The 22,262-nt window shown below is 40.5% G+C and overlaps 1 protein-coding gene and 1 long non-coding RNA gene across 8 annotated transcripts in view; one reads left to right on the plus strand and one right to left on the minus strand.

Annotated features, from left to right (window-relative positions):
• The window catches only part of ZPBP (zona pellucida binding protein), a 105,834-nt gene extending 95,933 nt beyond the window's left edge, over positions 1-9,901 (plus strand). For 6 of the 7 annotated variants that reach the window (XR_012375953.1, XR_012375952.1, XM_025853121.2 and 3 more), the window contains one exon: positions 9,694-9,901. Coding sequence is in view for 4 of the 7 variants with exons in the window: in XM_025853121.2 (XP_025708906.1) it covers positions 9,694-9,788 (95 nt within the window). In the remaining 3 variants the exon portion in view is untranslated. The remainder of the gene's footprint in view (positions 1-9,693) is intronic. The other variant, XR_012375954.1, reaches the window with a different exon arrangement.
• A 4,016-nt stretch (positions 9,902-13,917) lies between these two features.
• On the minus strand, positions 13,918-14,742 carry LOC141371204 (uncharacterized). Its single transcript, XR_012375968.1, has 3 exons — positions 14,573-14,742; positions 14,233-14,406; positions 13,918-14,009 (listed from the first exon to the last, which is right to left on the minus strand). It is a non-coding gene; the product is annotated as an uncharacterized lncRNA (long non-coding RNA).
• Positions 14,743-22,262: the final 7,520 nt, after the last annotated feature.

The following is a 22,262-nucleotide window of genomic DNA, read 5'->3' on the forward strand; positions in this document are numbered from 1 at the left end:
ATCTATGTTATTTTGGATCTGTTTCTACTGATCTTTTTCCTCTTGACTATGAGTCACAGTTTTCTGTGTCTTTGAAAATCTAATAATGTTTATGATATACTAAACTTTATGGATAGTACTGTGTAGAGTCTTCTGGTTTATTTTTCTTCTGAAGATTGTTGATTTATGTTTTAATAATATGACAGATTCAAAATCTAAACTCTTTCCCCCAGCATAGGTATCATCTCTGTTTATTCAGCCTTCCAACTCTTGCTTTTTGCTGAGCTGCTTGCAACGTCATTGACACATGTGAAGGTTATACATTAGCCAGTTATCTGGGGTTGGAGTTTATATGCAGATTAAATGAGCTCCTGATTCTGTTTCACTGAATTTTTCCCATTACTTTCCATTTGTTCTGGTGGCCTAAAAGTCTGTCCTTTTATTTTTTGTAACCAGTGAGACTGAATTTCTGCTTCAGTTTTACCCACCCATGGGCCACATAGACAGGTGAGTGCCCACTGCAGTGATAAAACAATGATTTTACCCAGTAAAGTTCCCCTTTCAGGAGTTAGCATGCCTTCGGTATCTGCCTGCTTTTGCTACCTCTTCAGTGCTGTGAAATCGTGTGTACTGCTTTTTCCAGATTTTATCACTTTTACTGCAGATGGATTAATTTGGTACAAGTTAGAATTGGAGTTCTTACCACTTGTTTTTGGTACATATTTTTTGTTTGTATAATGTAGTATGAGTCTTATTGCTTCTTTCTTTCTTTTTAGAAAAGGCTTACCTGCCTCATAGTTATGAAAAAAAGGTTTTCTAGTAATTTATTCCACTAATACCAAAATTTCCTTTACCCTAAGATCTAAAATAAGGGTACATGCCATATATATGTCTTTTAAAATGTCCTCTTTTTTGTTTTACTGATTGTGGTAATTACTAAACTTATTAAGTGTCTTGATGTCTAGAGGGGATAAACCACCTTCTTTACGCTTTTTAAATGCTACCAGTTTTGAATTGTTCGTCAGGTTACATAAAAGAAAATTATGGTTGAGATTTTATTTGAGTGTATTGCCGGTATAAATTAATTGGGTTAATATTTACATTTTTGCTTTCACAGCATAAAGTTGGATTTTTAAAAATCCAGCCTGAGAATCTAATAGTAGGCCATTTTAACTGATTCACATTATTGTAGACTGTATTTGTGAGATTCATTCATATTTTTGTGGTTATAAAACTATCTTTAAAAATTTCTATTTCTACATAATATTCTATCATGAATATATAAAGATGTATATATCTGTTTCATTGTTTGAAATTGCTTCGTACTTCTGGGGTTTTTTGCCATGAATATCTTTGTTTATATACCCTAGTCTCCAAGATTCTTCAACGTCTTTACCTAACACTGGGTCATAAGACATGCAGTTCATTAAAATATATCAGCATGCTTTCCAAATTTGGTGTATTAATTAACACTTCTACAATAGCAACATAGGAGAAATCCTGTATGCAGTTCTTGGCATAATCAATCACACTTTACATATTTGCAATCTGATGACCCTATGTAATGCATCACATTTTTTTAAACTGTGGTAGAATATACATAAAATAATGTTTTAAGCATATTTAAGTGTACAATTTTATGGCATTAAGCACATATACATTGTTGTACAACCATCAGCACCATCCATCTCTAGAACTTTTTCCATCTTCCTCATTGAAATTCTGTACCTATTAAATAGTCTGCAGTCCCCTCTTCCTTTAGTCCCTGACAATCACCACTCTTCTGTCTCTGTAAATTTGACTACTACAGGTACCCCATATAAATAGAAATTTACAGTATTTGTTCTTTTGTGCTTGGCTTATTTCCCTTAGCATCTCTTTTGTATCATATGTCAGAATTCCTTTCTTTTTAAGACTGAATAATATTCCATTGTATGGATGGACCACATTCCCATTCTCTTTAAAATGTGTGGTAGGTTACCATGACACATTTTCAACTCATTCCACATTACTTTTCATAGTTTCACATTCTCACATTTGTTTCACATTAGTTCACCTAACACGTATATACCACATCTTCTTTCTTTTATTTTATAATTTTTTTTATTTGAGTATAGTTGACACACAATGTTACATTAATTTCAGGTGTACAACATAGTGATCTGACAAGCTTATGCATAATGCTATGTTTACCACAAGTGTAGCTACCATCTGTCCCCATACAATGCTATTACAGTATCAGTGCTTATATTTCCTATGCCGTGTCTTTTATTCCTGTGACTTGTACTAAACCTTCTCTATCCACATGCATGTACCACATTTAATTTTTATCCATTCATCTGTCATTGGAAATTGGGGTTGTTTCCACCTCTAGGCTGTTGTGAATAATGCTGCAGCAAACATGATGTGCAAATATCTCTTTGAGATCCTGCTTTGAGATCTTTTGGATAAATATTGTATCAGTCCGTTTGGGCTTCCATAACAAAATCCCAGACTGGATGGCTTAAACAGTACAATTTTTTTTCCCCACAATTCTGGAGTCTAGAAGTCCAGGTTCAAGGTTTTGGTTTCCCATGAGTGCTTTCTTCTTGGCTTGCAGATGGCATAGCCTGCCACCTTCTCATTATATCCTCAGATGGTCTTGGTTAATGTGTACAGGAGAAAGAGAGCTGGCACTCTGTTCTCCCTTCTTATAAGGACACTAATACTATCAGATCAGAGTTCCACTCTTAGGACCTCATTTAACTGTAATTACTTCCTAAGAGGCCCCATCTATAGAGAGAGCCACACTGGGAGTTAAGTCTTCAACATATACATTTTAGAGAGGCATACACCTTCAGTCCATATACTTATACTCAGAAGTAGAATCACTGGATCATATGGTAGTTCAGTTTTTAATTTTTGGAGGAGCCACCATACACAGAGGCAGCACCATTTTACATCCCCACCAACAAAGCACAAGGCTTATAGTTTCTCTGCATCTTGGCCAACACTTGTTATTTTACTTTTTTTTTTTTTTAATAACTTGCCATCCTAATGTGTGTGAAGTGGTGTCTCATTGTGGTGTTGATTCACATTTCCTTGATGGTTAGTGATGTTGAATATCTTTTCATGTATTTATTGGTTATTTGTATGTCTTGTTTGGAGAAATGGCTACGCAAAGCTTTTGCCTACTTTTTAATTGGGTTGTTTAATTTTTGTTGTTGAATTAGAGTTCTTTATTATTTTGGATATTAACCTCCTTTGCAAATAATTTATGTTTGTTTTTGTGCATATGCTTTTGGTGTTATATTAAACAAACCATTGAAAATTGTAATGTCATGCATCTTTTATCTTACATTTTCTTCCAAGAGTTTTACAGTTTTAGCTCTTCTGTTTGTATCTTTGATCTTTTTGAGCTAACTTTTACATACGGCTTAACGTAGGAGTCCAGCCTCATACATTTGCATGTGGATATCCCCCTTACCTACTACCATTTGTTGACAAGACTGCCCTTGCCTCATTTGAATGATCTTGGTACCCTTGTTCCAAATCATTTGAGAGTTTATTTCTTGACTATTTTATTCTGTTTGTCTCAAGCTCTATCTTTATGCCAGGACCAGACCATTTTTATCATTGTAGCTTTGTAGTGTTAAAATCAGCAAGTATGAAATTTACAGCTTTGTTTTTCAAAATTGTTTTGGCTCTTCTTCATCCCTTCAGTTTCAGTGAATTTTAGGATGGATTTTTCTTTTTCTGAAAACATTGTCACTGGGATTTTGGTAGAATTTGCATAGAATCTGTGAATGGTTTCCAGTAGCATTGACATCTTAACAATATTAAATGTCCCAACCCATGAACATGAGATGTCTTTCCATTTATTTGTGTCTTTGATTTCTTTCAGTAATTTTTAGTAGTTTTTGGTTATACAGGTATTATGCCTTGTTGGTTATTTACTCCTAAATAGTATATTTTGATGCTCTTGTAAGTAGAACTGTTTTTCTTAATTTTCTTTTTGGATTGTTCATTGTTAGTGTATAGAAACACAGATGATTTTTGCATGTCAATTTTGTGTCTTGTAACTTGGCTTAATTTGTTTATTAGGTCAATTAGGGTTTTTTTTTTTTTGGTGGATTCTTTAGGGCTTTTTGCATAGAAGATCATACTGTGGACAGGCTAACGTTACTTCTTTCTAATTTGAATTCTTTTTTTTTTTTTTTTTTGCCTTGCCCTGGGTAAGACTTCCAATATTATATTAAAAGAAACAGAGATAATAGTCATCCTTGTCTTTTTCCTCATCTTAGAGGAAAAGCTTATAGTCTCTTATGGTTATGATATTGACTGTGGGTTTTCATGAAGGCCCTTTATCAGGTTGAGGAAAATCCATTTTATTCCTCTCTTTTAAGTGTTTTTTCTTAACATTAAATAAGTATCTATTATATTATCCATTACCAAACATGGTTTTAAGTGATATGAGAGGGAATTATCAAAAACACACACAATTTTAGCTTGTGGGAATTTTAGGGAATGTGTAATCTAATGGGATATAAATCTGAACATATGAAAATTTACGTAGCAGTTAATGACTAAATGTAGTAAGGGCCACATGGGCGATACAGATTTGCTATAGGAGCTCAAGAATAAGGAGAACACAAGATTGAGTTTTGTCATGGTATCCTGAGTGCTGCGTATGTTTCAGTCAGTGCATTAAGCTCTGCTTACCCCACAGAAATATACATTTCACTCATTTTTTTATAATAATAACTGAAGCTTTGCTAAAAGTTTGGCCAGTGTTTTCTTAAACACCAAAGATTTTGATGCAGGAAGTATCCAAATTTTGTAATCAAGGAACTTGAATCTCGGCAATCTTATGGTACTTGCATGTGTTCATAAAGATACTAAGTGAAAAATTAGAATTTGAAACCAAATTTGACTCACTACAAAACTCCTCTCCTTTTTATTTGACTACTTTGCCTTGTGCTCCTTTACTTATGTTCCTGTGGTATCTTTCATACCTATTGAGGTATAATTAACAAAATTGTAAGATATTCAAGGTGTACATTGTGATGATGTGATATACGTATGCATGGTGGGAGGATTTCTCCCATCTGGTTCATTAACACCCCCATCACCTCACGTATTTATTTTTTGATTTGATTTGATTTGATTTGATTTGATTTTATCTTTAATGAGAACCTTTAAGTTCTTCTTTCTTAGGGTGCAAACTTTTGGCTATAAGATGGATAAAGTCTAACGATCTAACATAGTAACTATGGTTGATAATACCCCATTATATAATTGAAATTTGCTTAGAGTTTTTACTGTAACATGATGTTGAATTTTGTCAAATGCTTTTTGTGCAGTTAAGATGATTGTATGGTATTCCTCCCCCCATCATTCTGTTAATGTGATATAAGGAACTGTCCTTGATTTTCATATATCAAACTGTCCTTGCATTTTAGGAATAAACCCTAGGTGACCATGGTATATAATCCTTTTAATATGCTGTTAAATTGGTTTAGTATTTTTTGGAGGATTTTTCCATCAATATTCAGAAGGTTTATTAGTCCATAGGTTTGTTTTCATGTACTATCTTTGGCTTTAGTAATAGGGCAATTCTGCCCTTACCGAATGAGTCCAGAAGTTTTCCTTCCACTTCAGTTTTTAAAAGAGTTTGAGAAGGATTGGGGTTAATGATTTTCTTTTTTTTTTTTAAATATTTGGTAGAATTCATCTGTGAAGACATATAGACTTGGCCTCTTATTTGTTGGAAGGTTTTGGTTATCTTACGTTTTGTTGTATTTTTAAAAAATTTTTAATAGTAGTTAGAAAGCTCATAACATAAAATCATCTACCTTGACCACTTTTAAGTATACAGTTCAGTAGCCCTAACTTGACAGTTGTACAGCAGATATCTAAAACTTTCCATAACCTCTTGTTTTTTTGTTTTTTTCTTTTTTTCTTTTTATTATTATGTTATGTTTTCCATAACCTCTTGAACAACAACTTCCATTTCTTCCTCCTCCAGCTCCTGGAAACCACAGCTCTTTCTATTTCTCTGAGTTGGATTTGTTTAGATACTTCTTGTAAGCAGAATCATGTACTATTTATTTTTTTATAACTGGCCTCAGTTCACTTAGCATAATATTCTCAAGTTTCGTCCATAACACAGCACGTTGCAGGATTTATTTTTTTAAGGCTGAACGATATGCTGCTATGTATATATACCGCATTTTCTTTATCCGTTTACCCACTGAGGGACTCTTGGGCTCTTTTCGCCAACACTGCACTGAACAAAGGTTTAGAGATGTCCCTTCAGGATCCTGCTTTCAGTTTTCTTGTCTCTGTATCTGGAAGTGGAACTGCTTGATCATATGGTACATCCATTTTTAATGTTTTGAGGAACCTCCATATTTTTCCTATAGCAGTTGCACCATCCTGCATTCCCACCAACCGTGCATAAGGGCTCCAATTTCTTCACATCGTCACCAACACTTCTTTTCTTTTTTTTTTTTTTGATAGTGTCCATTCTAATGTGTGTGAAGTGATACCATACTCTAGTTTTGATTTGTGCTTCCCTAATAATTAATGACGTTGAGAACCTTCTCATATGTTTGGTCCTTTGTGCTCTCTTCTGATTCCTCTGTATACTTGGCTGCCTTTTTTTTTTTGCTTGTTTTTTAATATCTTCATTTTCCTGAGAGTCCGCGCACTGATTCTTCTGTGGTCCTTTGGTGTTCTGTCGTATTCCTCAGTCACCAGTCTCTGGCCCCAGGTATCTGGGGGTCTGTCATCACCTTGTGGTTCTCAGAAATATGCCCAGGACTTCCCCTAGCCTGAGATTTGAACGAGTTCTGAAAGGAGCAACACTGAGACCTACCCCTCAGGTGGCCATCGGACAGGTGGCCGATCCCATCTGCTCTGCTCTCTGGTGTGTGGGATGGAACCCAGCACTGGGCTGCTACCCCCCCCCCCGCCCCCGAAACCGTGGGTCTGCCCTGGAGAGGAGCCGGGACAAGGTCGAGCAAAAAATGCCACAAATTTTGTACCATTTGGAACATGACTTCTCGATTTTGTGTTCATTTGGTTGCTGTTGATCTTCAACTAATTTTCAGACCTCCTACAAGTTTATTTTAGCCAGTCTCTAGTTGTTTATTTAATATTTCCATGGGGGCCTGGAGCTGTCCTTTTGCTGAAGTCACTGTCAGTATATTAGAGTTTGCTATTGATTTGCATTTCCCAAATTCTTAATTTCTTTGAGCGGTTTTGGTGTGTGTTTGTGTGTGTGTGTGTGTCTCAATAAAAACGACATTAGTCAGACATTTTTTTCTCATTTATTTCTATTTTTAAATTGGTTTTCTGTCCTCATTGATTTATAGGAATTATTTGTATATTCTGGATGGTATTCTATTGGTTATTGCTGCAACTGTGACCCAGTTTTGTTGCTTGACTATTCCTACTTTTATCATTTTTAATTAAGTTCTTAATTTTAATACCACATGTATCACATGTTTTATATTATGCTTAGTTATTTCCCTTTTTAAGGAAGTATTCCCTATCCTAAATTCATGAAGATATTTTCCTCTGCCTGCTTTTCATTTCTTTGTATGTCAGTACTGATCAGTCATCAGTGCTTCCTGCTCCTCTTACCAAGATTTAATCAGGTTGCTCTCAAAACTGCAGCTGGGAACCATTCTGCTCAGTGAGACTAAAAACTAGAAGATAATTTTGCTAATCCTCTACTTTAAATTTAAATAACATTTGAAAATTTTTCCTCAATTCCACATAAAAGAGAACATGACATTTTAGGATATGTCGTAGGAGAGAGTGCTATAGATAAGGACTCTGAGGTATTGTACATACTGTGTTATAAAGATTTATTAATTCTAAGGACATTTATTAGAAGATCATATTTATTTAAACTTGGGTTTAGATGCCAGTGTCAGCTCTGCTGGTGATCCTCGGTATAAAGTATGTGTGTAAGGACTGCCTGCAGATTTATGTTTCTCTTCTCCCTGTGTATTGACTTAACCCTGATACCTTTTCTCAGCATTTCCATATTTGTGCTTTAAGAAATATTAATATGTGTTTTGAAAGAAAGAGTACCATGATCACACACCTTTGAAAAATGTCACATCATGACAATCTTACCCTATACATCACCACTTTAAATACTGTTGTTACTGCAGCAAAAAATCTACTTAACTTTGTTTAACCAGTATTTTTTATCTGCAACATTATTCCCCAAAATATCTATTAAAACCAGAATGAAAGGGCGCCTGGGTAGCTCAGATGGTTAAGCGTCTGCCTTCGGCTCACGTCATGATCCCAGGGTCCTGGGATCGAGTCCCACATCGGGCTCCCTGCTCCTTGGGAGCCTGCTTCTCCCTCTACTTCTCTCTCTCTCTCTCTCTGCCTCTCTCTCCCTCTGTCTCTCATGAATAAATAAATAAAATCTTTAAAAAAAAAAAGAAATCCTTTAAAAAAGAAAACAGAATGAAAAATACCTTCTCTGAGTAACAGTTAAAATATTTCCCAGTTTGAAAGAATATTTTTGAAAGGGTGATATGAAATTGAATAATGTACCATGACCCAGATCCAAACAGTGGCACATATTATTGATCATGGTGCCAGAAAAAGAATCTTCTCTGATGGCCCATAACAACCATGCCTTAGATGTGCAACGAACTTCTCTGTGAAGCCTTGGCTGACTACATTTGCAGTAGGAAAAGGAGGACCAGGGTAACCAGAGACCCCAGCCCAGTTAGAGAGCTTGGCGTCACGTGGCCTTCATGCGTGGCAGGAGGCGGTCCCACAGACAACAGAGCATTTATTGAAGGCTTGCGGTATTCTGGATGCGTTTTCATCTAAATCATCTGATTTCAGTCCTCGCATAATAGTACAGACTTGGTTGTTACTGCACCTGTTTTACAAATGAGGAAGCTAGAACTAAGAGTTGATCACTTACCCTGAATCCCAAAGTCAGTCAATGACTGAGGATGTATTTGCCCTTGGAATCTTTCTGCCCTTCTTTACTTTCTGTCAGGCAGAGATCACTGTGGTAACATACTCATTATATACAGTTATCCATACGTTAGGGATGATCAAACTGAGTTAAGTTAGTAATTTTTCCGAAGTTAAACATTCAGCAAGTGACAGAAATAGGACGTGAGGTCAGGAGATTATTAGAAATAAAGTGGAAGATCTTCCCATATCTAGGGCTATGTGTGCATCAAAGGTGTGGTTCTTAGCGTGGGCCCTCTTTCGCGCTGTGGTTTCTGCTGCAGCCCACCAGGATCCAGCTGACTTTCTCAACCCAACGTTACGTGATCAGTAAAACCGTGTGGGGTCACAGTCTTGGTCTAAGCCAGTGTCAGAGTGAAAAGTTACAACTTGTCACTTATATGAGGTATTTAGGAACAGACAGTAGAAGGGTTGCTGCTAGGCATTAGGGGAGGGGGAAATGGAGAGGTGTTTAATGAATATAGACTTGCAGTTTTTCCCAGATGAGAAAGTTCTGGAAGTTAGTTGTACAACAACGTGAATATACTTTACAGTGTTGAAGTGTACACTTAAGAATGGTTAAGATGGTACATTTTATATATATTTTGCCACGATTAACAACAAATTATAAAAAGGAAAAAGAGTCTTTTTTGAAGATGTATCCTACATGTAAAATTAACTGATGTGGCAGTTGAGGAAACTGTTGCCTATTAACTTATTCTTTCTTCACAGTGATCTGCAGCCCTGGGTCTTATAACCCCCGTGATGGAACCCATTGCCTTCAATGCAATAGCAGCCTGGCGTTTGGAGCAAAAGCATGCGTATAGGCCATGAGTTTGAGATCTCTAGTGGTTTGTTAAACACAAAAGTATATTTTTGAAATATTAATACATAATAAATCACTATTATGCCAAAATTAAATATATTAGATTTTACAAAATACGGTGTCATCATTTTAATTGAAACATTACATGTCCAAATGCTTTACGAATGGACCATCCACTGATCTTTATACATTAATGCCAGAACTACATATGACTTCAGAATATTTCTTGGATCGCTGTTTTTTAAAAAGGGTTTTAAATATACTCTATTGGTGTTAGCCCAAAGGATTTTTCAGGATTATATTAAAACAGCCCATTCTCTTTACAGTAGGTTGACTAGTCTCAGGCCACCATATTCTTCCATAGTCATTTTAATTCCAGCTTGTTTCCTTCCTTTAATTTTATGAGATTTTATTTCTTCTGGTGTGACCTTTCATAGCTGAAGGTCACTTTTTAAAAAGCCTTTGCATCTTCTGGTTGCAACTTTTAGCCACTTCAGTGTAAGGCCAGGTCCCAACAACTCGATGGGTTTTTAATGTAGTTCAGGGTGGCAGTCTTCACCTTTTTGGTTTAGAGGCCTTTAAATTACCTTTCTGACATTTTAGAATAGAATAACCATTGTATGTGCCTAAATTAACCTTTGAACTTTCACAGTGTGGAGAGAGAGAAATTAGGCAATTTCTTGCCCCGAAGACACCTCTAGGGAAATGTATCAAACGATCATCATATCTTTTATTGCATTTCCTTTATCATTAAAGTGTTACATCACGGATACTTCTGCCACCACCACCATACCCTCTCTCATAGTGGGGTGCTGTATTTGAATATGAAAAATTACCGATAATGTAAGGGTTTAAATACCAGAAAAATACATGAGCCACTTACAGAAGAGTAGTTTCTCAATTTTTTTATTGTTTCATTTGTACTGGTAACACTTTATCTGATCTTGGACATTCCCTGTTTTTTTCCCTTCATATTTCCTTTCTTAAGACATAAACATTTTAAATGGCAAATATACACAGGTGGTATCTAGGCACAACTGTGCATTGACAGGGAAAAAGTTTACTTGTATCTAGGATCTATTTGACTTTTTAAAATTGACCAGTTAATAAGTTAATCTCCCGTTTGGTCATGCTGTGGACAAACATTACCCTGTACAAAGGGAAGTGAAATGACATTTCTTTGTTAGCCTTGGTGATCTTTTTAAAAACATTCCTTGTAACTCATAATCATGATGTAATTGTTTTCATATGGTTTTTAGAGGTTTTTTCCTTTAAAAATCTTTCTTTGCTGGAGTGGAGTAAGTCACATATTTGCCATTATACTGTTTGGGGGGGCTATGGTTCTTACAGTACATGTCTTTTGTAACTAGTAAAAGACCTCCTAAGTCTCCATCTCTAAAAGCAGTGCAGCCTCTGAAGCTTTCCAGATTTCTTAATTGTGTAATAAGATGAACTGAAATACATTTTCTTTAGTACTGCCTGAGTTTGGATTAACTTTTTTCCTGGTATTTAAAAATGCTGAGGAGGGGGAGACGAACCATGAGAGATGATGGACTCTGAGAAACAAACTGAGGGTTCTAGAGGGGAGGGCGGTGGGGGGATGGGTTAGCCTGGTGATGGGTATTGAGGAGGGCACGTTCTGCATGGAGCACTGGGTGTTATGAACAAACAATGAATCATGGACCACTGCACCAAAAACTAATGATGTAATATATGGTGATTAACATAACAATAAAAAATTTTAAAAAAAATGCTGAGGAATTTAACTTATGAAACATTGTCCTAGGGATGAACAATATCAGCTCAATAGCTAGTCAGCCTGGGGAAGCAGAGCAGAGTTATAATGGTGGTGCAATACTGGAGACCGGAATCCAGTCCAGAAGAGAAGGTGGTCTGGGGTAAGAGTAGACAAACAATAGGGGAGTCGTGGGAGTGAGGCATAGAAGTGTCCTAGGAGTATAAATACATACTTCAGTAATTAAGATAACTGTTGCCTTTATTAACATATAACGGAGACTGTTGGAAATTGTTTTAAGTGATGACAGTGCGTAGGGTAAAAATTACAAACTAATCCCTGAGAGAGATTATTGTCATAATGCAGTTTCAAGTGTTTGTTATTTTTGTTTGCATCAGAATAATATCTTACATTTATATAATGCCTTAATTTTAACAAAGCATTTCTTAACTTTAAAACAATGTGATGTTTACATCAACCTGCAAAGCTAGGGCAAATATTCCCATTTTATATTTTATTCATCAGATTTTTTTCTTACTATAAATGTGTAAATGTGTATTCATTTGGTAATATGTAAAAAGAGCCTTAACAAGGTTGATCTGGGAATGTCACTTACCGGAAACTCTCTTAAGAAAGTAAATCAGAAATCAGGTGGAATGTTATGCCCAATGGTATTGACATCCACATTCTATATAACAACGAAAATGGAATTAACATCGATGACCTACAGGAGTGAAGTGGTTGAGTAAATTGTGCTATTTCCATAGGATAGAATGTTCTGTACTATTCCTTAAGAGTTTTGAATCAAATGAACAGTTGTTTTATGTAACAGGATCATGTGGGAGGTTTTTTTGGTATCCTCTGTTTCTCAAATTTCCTACAAAGAAACAAGTTACTTTCAAAATCTTGGGAAGCAATAAACATACTTGGAAAAACTAAAATAGTCACAATTGGCAGAAGACATTAATTGCTCACCTCTCCAGTGTGAGTTCGCTTCTGCCCTTCTTCCCAGCAGAGCACCAAGTTTGTTTACTCCAGAGAGAGTCCTTCTGGCAACTGCTATGTTGAAACCGCGGACCGACTTGAGGACACCGAGTGGAGATATCCAAAGAATCAGGGCCTCGATGATGGTGTTGAACCACTGCCCGACTTGTGTCTGAGCCCCGGCCTGCTCTGGACTTGCCCAGTTGTGTGAGATGAGAACATGCCTTGTGTCACAGCAAGCTAGGTTTTCTGTTAACCTGCAGCCACAAGGATCCTAACTGATAGAGTATTCATTACAGTAGCGGGGAATACCACTTAAAATTTCAGAACCCAGATGTCAGCGATGCTAACATTTCCTGTTTTGGGGTGAGTGTTTTATGCATGTTACAGATACCAGTATTCCCTTAATATTACGGTGTTTTTTCCATGCTATTTTTTTTCACTTCATTAACATCATTATAATTACTATAATATTTGGTACACTTTAGCAAAATTAATATGGCTAAGTATTTCTAATTTGTGGATGTTTTCTATTGCTTTCCAAAGTTTCATTGTTAACATACAGCATGACAGCTAACATTTTCTTTCTTAATACTCTGTGGTATTTTGAAGTCTTCTCTATGCTAAGTAGCCAGAAGTAGAATGCCAGATTTGGGTATTTCTTTTTTTTTTTTTAAGTTTTTTTTTTTTGAGATTTTATTTATTTATTTGAGAGAGAGAATGAGAGATAGAGAGCACGAGAGGGAAGAGGGTCAGAGGGAGAAGCAGACTCCCCACTGAGCAGGGAGCCCGATGTGGGACTCGATCCCGGGACTCCAGGATCATGACCTGAGCCGAAGACAGTCGCTTAACCAACTGAGCCACCCAGGCGCCCCAGATTTGGGTATTCCTAATCCTCTGGACCATTTGCCAGTCTCCTTCCTAAAGGAAGGTACCAATTTATACTCCCACCAGTAATATATCCAAGTACACACTTCACTGCACCCTCTCTGACAGCAATTTTTAAATCGTTTTGATACATGGAACAGTTTCCCATGTATTAGTTATGTTGAGCATGGGTGAGGGCTTTCCTCATAGAGTAGTCCTGCTGTTGCTGGTAATCGCTTGTTTACCGACTCCGCACAATGTGAGAGGCTTTCTCTGAAACCCTTCATGTAGATTTTCATATTTAATATTCCCAACTCTGTGGCTTATTACTATTATTCTCGTTTTCTGTATGAGAAAAATGAGTCACAGTAATTCTGTAACTTTCCCAGCTTACCCAGCTGGTAAGTGTGAAGATGTGTGCCAGTTTTCACTGGGTTCTGCTGCAAGTCACAGAGAGTCCCGACTTGGTGGTTTCTTTTCTCTCTCAAGCCCAGCAAGGTCAGCTCAGAGCTGCCGCAGAGGCAGCACGGTGCCGTCGTCCCCTCCGGCCACTCATCCTTTGTGCGCCCCCTCCTTAGTGCAGCTTTTGTCCTCACGGCTGCTGGGGGCTGATGTGCTTCGAGGCCTTGAGTTTACCTTCCGTTCAGAAACAAAAGATGAAAATGAAAACCCAATACAAGACTTCTAAATTAAACTGAATGGAATAATGTCACAAGGACCCCAATAGTGGGCTGATAATATTCAGGTTTTGTTCTCATTAATAGAAAAAAGGAATAAAAGACATGGACTTGGGTGTTAGTGGGTCAGTGTCTTTTTCTCATACAGATCATCCCTTTAACTAGGCTGCATCAGTATGCACCCTTCACATTACTGGTTCTACATGTGACATGCTCATTCCCTTTCCCAGGTAGTACGGCCTCGAGCTCTCATCCAGTTACTGCAACCAGGTTGAAGTTCACACTCATGGGTGATGTATAGAAGCTTACGTGAGGTCCAGGGCCCCTGGGGTCTAGACAGTTCATTTGCCTCTAACCTTCGCAATATAAAATGGGTGAGAAGGAAGTGGGTAATTAAAAATATCCATTCAGAAAAGAGAGGAAAGAGAAATATCTCAGTCACCCATTCAGGTGGACAAGATACAGTGAGATCTTCCCACCATCAAACTGGTTTAAATTCTTAGATTTGATTCTGGTTCTAACCTGTGGTTATCCTCCTTATGCATTATATTCCACTTTCTGATTTCAGTTCACTCTCTACTAAAAGTCAGGGACCCATGACACTCAGGCTGACACTGGTCAGATTTCAGTATCCAAGGGGCCATTGTGTTGAGTTCTTTTGGGTTTGTGTCATCATGGTCAAGTGTGTTGACAAGATGCAGGGGTGCCTCAAGGGCTCAGCTTGTCCCCACTCTGCTCCGCCTGTGTCTCGCCCTGGGATGGCTGGCTCTGCTAGCCACCAGGGACCTCAGGCATGCCGCCCACTGATCGGTGTACACAGGAGGCGCTTCCCCAGACGTCTCGCTTTCCACAGATCTGTCTTCTTGAAGATGTAGAGACAAGATGGATTCAGTTGTTGGTGTGGTTCACAGCTTTCAGTGGCAGAATATCATTTAAATTAACACTTATTATACCCCGGGTCAAGTGCCTGTGGAAGACAAGGCTTTGGCCTCCAAGCAGCAGGTGAAATAATACATTTTAACGAAGACAATGAAGTGTTGAGGACCGGGTGAAAGAAAATGGTGAGTTGAGGGCTTTGGAGAACCAGAAAGCCTCTATGACTGTCATGAAAGTAGCTCTTTTCTCCTGTGGCCATACAGATTTCTGATAAGTTCTAATCAGACAGTGGGCTGATTTACCAAGCAACTTGAATCACAACCTAATGATATTTCTCATGCTAGAGATAAGACATGGATTGGGAAAGAGAAAGACCATCAAAATTGAGATGAGGGCCTAGGGAAGATGCCAGTGAAGCCGGGCACATTAAACCCAACACTGGACTAGGCTGCTTTTGCCAGTAGAATCAGCCCTCCCACCCCTGAGGAGGTTAGTCTTCCCATTGTCTGAAGAACCTATTGTCTCTCCTAAAATAGTTGTCTCACCTCCTTCCCAAAGCCATCATGATTTTTCATTGCTTCTCAACCTATACTTAAATTTGAATCCTGGCAGTGCCCAGTGAATAGCCAGTTTGTATCAGAAGATATCTGAGATATACATGCTGTGTCAGACACAGCCTTTGGGGACCCTGTCCCCAGTGAGTTGTATCTTGTGGAATTCTGTCTGGAGTGAGGGAAGCACCTGACTTGATTTCAGACAACAGAAGACGTCAAAGGTGCGATGGTCCCTTGTATGATCCCCTTACGTTATATAAGACTTTGTATTAGCAGCCTGGAGCAAGAGAGTCTCCGGCCGGTACCGGAGAAATGAGCTGCCATGTTGTGACAGGACCTGTAAGAGGACCAAGAGGCAAGTACCTCTGGGGAGCTCTGCACATGGAGAGCAGCCCCTGCTGTCAGCTAACACACATGAGGGCCTCAGTTTTACAAGTGCAGGGAACTGAGCTCTGCCAACAGCCACATGAGCTTAGAAGAGGTGTCCCTACTCAGAGCAGAACCCAGCCCAGCTAACACCTTGACGAAAGCGATGTCCTGCACAGAGGACCCAGCTAAGCCACGCTCAGACTCCTCACCTGCAGAAAACTGAGAGAATGAATGGGTGTTGTTTCAGGTCACAACATTTGTGGTAATTTGTTACACAGCAATAGAAAACTTGAACTGATTCATATGGGAGTAGATCCCAGGGATACTCGGAATGGAAGGAAAGTAATGTTGGACTGGACTGAATTAACTGAAATGGATAGCATTATCAGTGGTCCGGATTCAGTGTATTAGCTTGAGCAGCTAAGAACAGCACTAACAGAGTTTGCTCATCTGATTGACTTTGGAACCCATCGATAACCTGAATCCAGCCGTGGATTATGCATCAATGGAATTGATGAGGCCGTAATTACTTGGCATGCTGATTAAGGTATCCAAAGGCTGAGAAGACTGGAATGCTGAAATGGATTTTCCATGTAATAACTGCTTGCCCGTTCCCCTATTTCTGGCCCCTGATAGGTCTAAAGGCCTAGAAACTCCTTTCACCAGAGCTTGGAGGAGTTCTTGGTGAATGGAGTGCTGGCTTTCTCAAAATCTCACAATGGAAGCTCTCTGTGATCCCGTAATGGGAGTTCGGATGCTGTCTTTGAAATGGACTGCACCGGTCTAATGGGGATGATGGCATCTAGTAGTTGTGTCAACAGGAGGTCAGAGACAGGTGGGCATCAGGGCTGAAGCAGTAATCAGAACAATTCAATCCACAGGGATCTTCGGCATGGGTCTGTTGTTCATGGTGTCCTTAGCACTGAGAGAAACCGATGGCAATCCTAACCACCATTGTTTTAGAGTCTAAGTTTATTTGATAGAGTTCCAGGCCTGTTTCAAAGGAGCCTGATTTAAGTCACGACTGTTGAGTCACGACTTCTTAGCTAATTTTATGAGAATTGAATCACAGGCCCAAAGATGTTTATACCTTGAACAGGGTGAAGCAAGGGCTGTTCATGGCAACTCTTGAGGAAGGATCCACTACTCTGCCAAATATTTATCCTTGCAAGTCTTTCTGGCCTTCCCTAATAAGACCCACAGCCATCGGGTAGGGGGACTGCATAAAGGGTTATGAAAACTAGCAAATATTTTGGAGATTACTGGACTCTGGCTCTCACCTGATGCTGCTGGGAACCAAAATGCCTCTGTGCTTAGGGTACAGACTAATAAAGGAGTTTAGGGTCAGGGTCATCTCACTATGGGTTGGATGGACCTCCTGGCCCACTGTGAGTTCCAGAATGCATAGTTGGAATAGCAGCTGGACATATTCCTCTTTTTGGTTCTGTGAACTGTGCAGTTGTGACTATTGTAAGACAGGCTCAGTGAAAGCCCCTAAAACTATCCCTACCTACCAAAACAGTAAACCATAGCAATATTGCATTTCTGGAGGGATTGCAGAGACTAGTGGCATTTTCAAAGGCTAGAAGGAGGAAAGGATAGTGATTCCTACCACATCACTGTATATCCCGTCTCTTTGGCCTCTGCAAAAGATAGCTATGGATCTCAGAGAATGACTGTCCAACTTGTCCAGGTGGGATTCCACTTACAGCTTCTTTTACAGATATTGTTTATTTACTAGAATAAGAGTCCTCAGTATATGGAATGCAGCTGCGGATCTGGTGAATAGTTTCTTCTCTATACTTCAGGTAGAGGCCACCAGAAGCAGTTTGTTTTCTGCTGGCTGGCCAGAAGCACACTTTCACTGTGCTACTGCAGGGCTGTGTTGTATTCCAGCCTCTGTCATAATCTTGGCTATGGGTAATTTCACCGTTTTTCCATTTTGTCGTGCACCATGCTGATCTACCACATTAAAGGCACCATTATAAGTGCATCCAGTACACAGGAATTATAAAATTCTTCACACAACTTTGTGAGACATATTCATGTCAGAGGGTTGGATATAAGCCCCCACAAAAATTCAGGAGCCTGCCACCTTGGTAAAAATTCTAGGGGTCCTGTGATCTGGGGTATGATGATGGACGGATTTCTTTATCTGGCTTCTTCCACAAATAAAGAAGCACATTGCCTAAGAGGGGAGTTTTCTGGGGTTTGAAGACAGCATTTATTTCAATTGAGTGTTGTTTTTCCTCATTTACTAAGTAACATGAGAGGCCACCAGTATTGAAGGAGGCTCAGAGCAAGAGACAACCCTACAACCATTGCAGCCACCGCATAAGCTGCTCCCCGTGTGGGCAACGTGACCTAGCCAGTCCAAGCACACCGGGAATGTTGCAGCAGATGAGGTAGTGTGTGCAATCTTGGGCAGGTTTCTAGGGGTGAGGTGGATCACAGTGTGAACCTTTGGGAAGCTGGGCGTGCACAGTAGCACTCTGTCAGCCAGTGGAAGTGGTGCACAGCTGTGTGTGGGCTGGGCTCAGTTGCAGAGGGAGTGGCTCAGACTGTCATGGTTCCTAGTCCTGCATTCTCACTTCACCCTGCACCTGTGACCTCATGTGGTATTCTCCATCACAAATTTGCTGGGGGAGAAGAAGTTTGATCCTAATTTATCGTGCACCATATTTTGGCAGCATCCAAAAGTGGACAGCTATAGTTACACTCACAGGGGTGATCCTGAAGTGGTAAAGGGGGGATCTTCTCCATAGGTAGAACTTTGAGCAGTGTACCTATTTTTCCACTTTGTCAGGAATGGGAGATGACTAGCCGTATAGGTCTGTGTAGATTTTTAAGCAGCAGAAAGCAGTTTAGCTCACTGATCAGACACTTGGAAGGAACAAGATTGCAAATTTGGTGACAGAGTGTTGGAAAATGTGTATAATCTCTCCAAATGAGCACAAAGTGTGAAGGAATGCACACCAAAGAGAAAATCAGCAGAGAACCTTAATAATCCAGTGGGATGGCACGAAGACCCATCCATCCATGGATAATGGTCAGCTTCTCTCTTCCTTGCCAGTAGGCTCATGAACAAAGTGGTCACGGTGACAAAGATGGAGAGTCGGCTGGCTACTAAGTAACAAGCTGGCTACAACCACCTCTGAGCTCCTGACCTTCCAACAGCAGAGTCCAGCTATGAGCCCCCAACGTGGCAACGTTTACCAGAGAGACAGCCAGCCACCCTAATAGGTTGGTTACACTGGACCAAGGTCATCGTGAAAGGCTCCACACTTGGTTCACACTGGAACTGGCTATAGATTTGTCTTCCCTGCATACAGTATTTTTGCCCAAACCACCATCTGTGGATTTACCAAATGCTTTTATTGCTGTCATTATATTCCTCACAGCATTGCTGCTGACCAGGGAACTCGTTTTGTAGGAAATGAAGTGTGGCCACGAGCTCATGCTCATGTAATTCACTGGCCTTAAAGCCATCTGGACTAAAGTTGAAGACTTGTATGTTGCCAGCTGAGTGACATCACTTACTGGGGCTAGAGTAATGTCTTCCTGGGTGTGATGATTTATGCCCCAAATCACCAAGTATTAGCAGCTAGCCACATCGCCCTCATTGATTCCATGCCTGTGGAGTTAGCAGTGAGTATTGTAAGATGGGCATAGTGGCAGACGCTAGAACTGTAACTGCCTATATGACATTAATGTATCATGGTGTCACCGCTAGAGTTAAGACTTATAGGTCTCAGAGTTGTGGGTGTGTTGGGTGTAGGTGATGGGCCTGACCTCTCACGAATGCCCTGTCTATCCGCTAGGAAAACACTGCTTCCTGCCTCTGCAATTCTGGATTCTGATAGTTTAGAGGTATTATTTACCTAGGGAAGAATGCCTCTATTAAATTGTAAGCTGGAACTTCTACCCCATGCTCTTGAACCAACGGTAAAAAGCTGGTGACTGTGCTGGTGTGGACTGTTTGACCCGAATCATCAAGGGGGAATTGGATTGCCATAACACAAAGGAGCAGGGAGGGATGCTAGCGGTCCTCCAGAGCAGGTCTGAGTGCTTCCTTGTCCTGTGGTAAAAGTAAACAAGACTACAGCACCCAGTACAGGTGTGCCCGGCGGTATAGGCATGGACAGCCATGACAGTCTTTACCGACAGGAGTAACGGACTGACGGCCCCTCCGCTGCCCTCTGAATCCACCTCTGCTCTCACTGATGCCATGCTTCCCACAGACTGCTGCCACCAGCGGCTGAGCATGGCCGGGGTCAGCATGCAGGCCCATGATCTAGGTCTTTGGGAGTTTCCTGATGGGCAGCTGGGGTTTGAGAACCACTCATCAACTCACACAGTCTACAACTCTACCCACGACCTTCCCTCCTCCTCTCCTCCTGGGGTCCGACCTGCATCATTAACATGTTCTCTCTTCCTTTCCTTTTTCTCTCACAGATACATGCCCAGATTAATCTCTCACACATCCAGTCCTATTTTTGTAACTTTCCCAGAAGATCCAAACTAATCCAAGTAATGCCCGGAGCTGGTCTGAGAATACAGGCATTAAGATGGGACTTGCTCACTGATCACCCAGTGGGCAGAGGGAGTGCTCTACTGAATGGCGTATCCTTCAGGTTGTGATGATTAAGGTCTTTAAAAGATAAGGGGACAGTGTTGCCAAAAGGTCACTGTCAAGTCAGATTGATGCTTTGAAAAGAAGAATGTGAAGTGGAGGTCTTCACAAGCAGTTGAAGACCATGTGTGAGAGCCAAAGGGCCTCCCTGGTAGCCTACAGAAAGACCCCATTACTTGTACTGGCAGGAACCAGGGAATTGGAGTTTGAGAACGTTTGACCAAAGGAGTTAGAATATAAAACTGATTATGTAAGAATTGACTAGTAACACTTTCGAGGGATATGATATTTAACCCCCTGACAAGTCCCCTAGGTTATGGAGAAACTTACTGCTTGGGGTTTTTAGATGCCTGGAAAAAGTGATGGGCCACACTGAGCAATACAGAAATGCCAGAGCTGCCCCAGCAGATGGTAGAGGAAGAAATGCTGGAATTGCATGTGCTAAAAAAATGCTAAAACAACAACAGCAACAACAACAACAACAACAAAAACCCAACACAGCTTTATATTCCACAAGAGAACTCAAGGACACACCATTCACGGGGCCCTCAGGGATGTGCTGGTCTGAGTATTGGTGGGTTTCCCGTAATGGGAGGAGAGGTAGCCAGAGCCATACAAGTAATACAGGACTGATGGAATGCCTAACTGTGGGGCACCAAGTGGCCATGAACCCAGAACTGTCCATTTTGATGGGTATGTTGGGTCTTAACTGACCCGGTGGCAATCCATTGTTAGATGGAGACAGTACATTGAGAACTGAGTCCAGGCAGGACCAGAGGGCCAAGTCAGTAAGCTGCGTGAGTGGGTAATCCAGACCTCCATATCACCTATCCCAAGTGTACTGCTCTGCCCTAAACTCACATCAGTTCAAACAGCTGAAGGATAAGAAAAAATCCCAAGCTTGATTTTTGAGTGGATTGGGTCTGCCAGTGGTTGCAAGCCAGAATTTGAGAGTGGTTATCCTATTTCAGAGGTGGCCCTGAAAGACTGAAGAGAGTAATATAGAGTGTTCCTAGCCAGTGGTCAATAGCCTGGCTGGAGCCAGGAGTCTAGAAGAAAAGAGACTGGGAATTGGAGACAAGCAGGGCTGGGGCAGGGACCTATGGAGGGACATATGGCAGAGGTACAAAGAGTGAAGACTTTATTTGAGAAAGAGAGAGCGGGGTGGGTGGTGAGCAAAGGGAGAGGGACGAGCAGACACCGCGCTGAGCACGGAGCCCAACACGGGGCTCCATCCCACGACCCTGAGATCATGACCTCAGCTGAAATCAAGAGTCAGACGCCCAACTGCCTGAGCCACCCAGGCGCCCCAACAGTGTGAAGACTTTTAATCACATACTGGCATCCAGCAAAAAGCATGTGTCCTTAGAAGAGCTACTGAATGACCAAGTAGCTCAAGTGTCTCAGCCAGCTTTCCTCATCAGCTGCACTAGCACTCCGTATGGACACGGAAATGCGATGGCCAGGATACAGCAGTGGGGCTACATATGGGCCCAATAGCATGGACTTCCACTTCCCCAGGCTCCTATAGTCAGTGCCACCTCTGAATGTCAAACCTATCCCGAACAGAGGCCAACAGTGAGTCCTTGATAGGGCACTATTCCACAAGGACACCAGCCATCCATGTGGTAGCCAACCGAGGATATCCAGCTCCTTCCAGTGATTCATCCTTTCAGGGATACATGCCTACCCATTATATGTACAGCACAGCTGCCCAGGCTAACAAAGGCCTGACCGCCGCCCCGCCCCCCCCCCAGGCATGGAATCCTGCACAGAAGAG

The sequence above is a fragment of the Callorhinus ursinus genome, unplaced genomic scaffold (genome assembly GCF_003265705.2).
Source record: "Callorhinus ursinus isolate GAN/ISIS: 27379988/994484 unplaced genomic scaffold, GSC_fseal_2.0 scaffold60, whole genome shotgun sequence".
Lineage (NCBI taxonomy): Eukaryota > Metazoa > Chordata > Mammalia > Carnivora > Otariidae > Callorhinus > Callorhinus ursinus.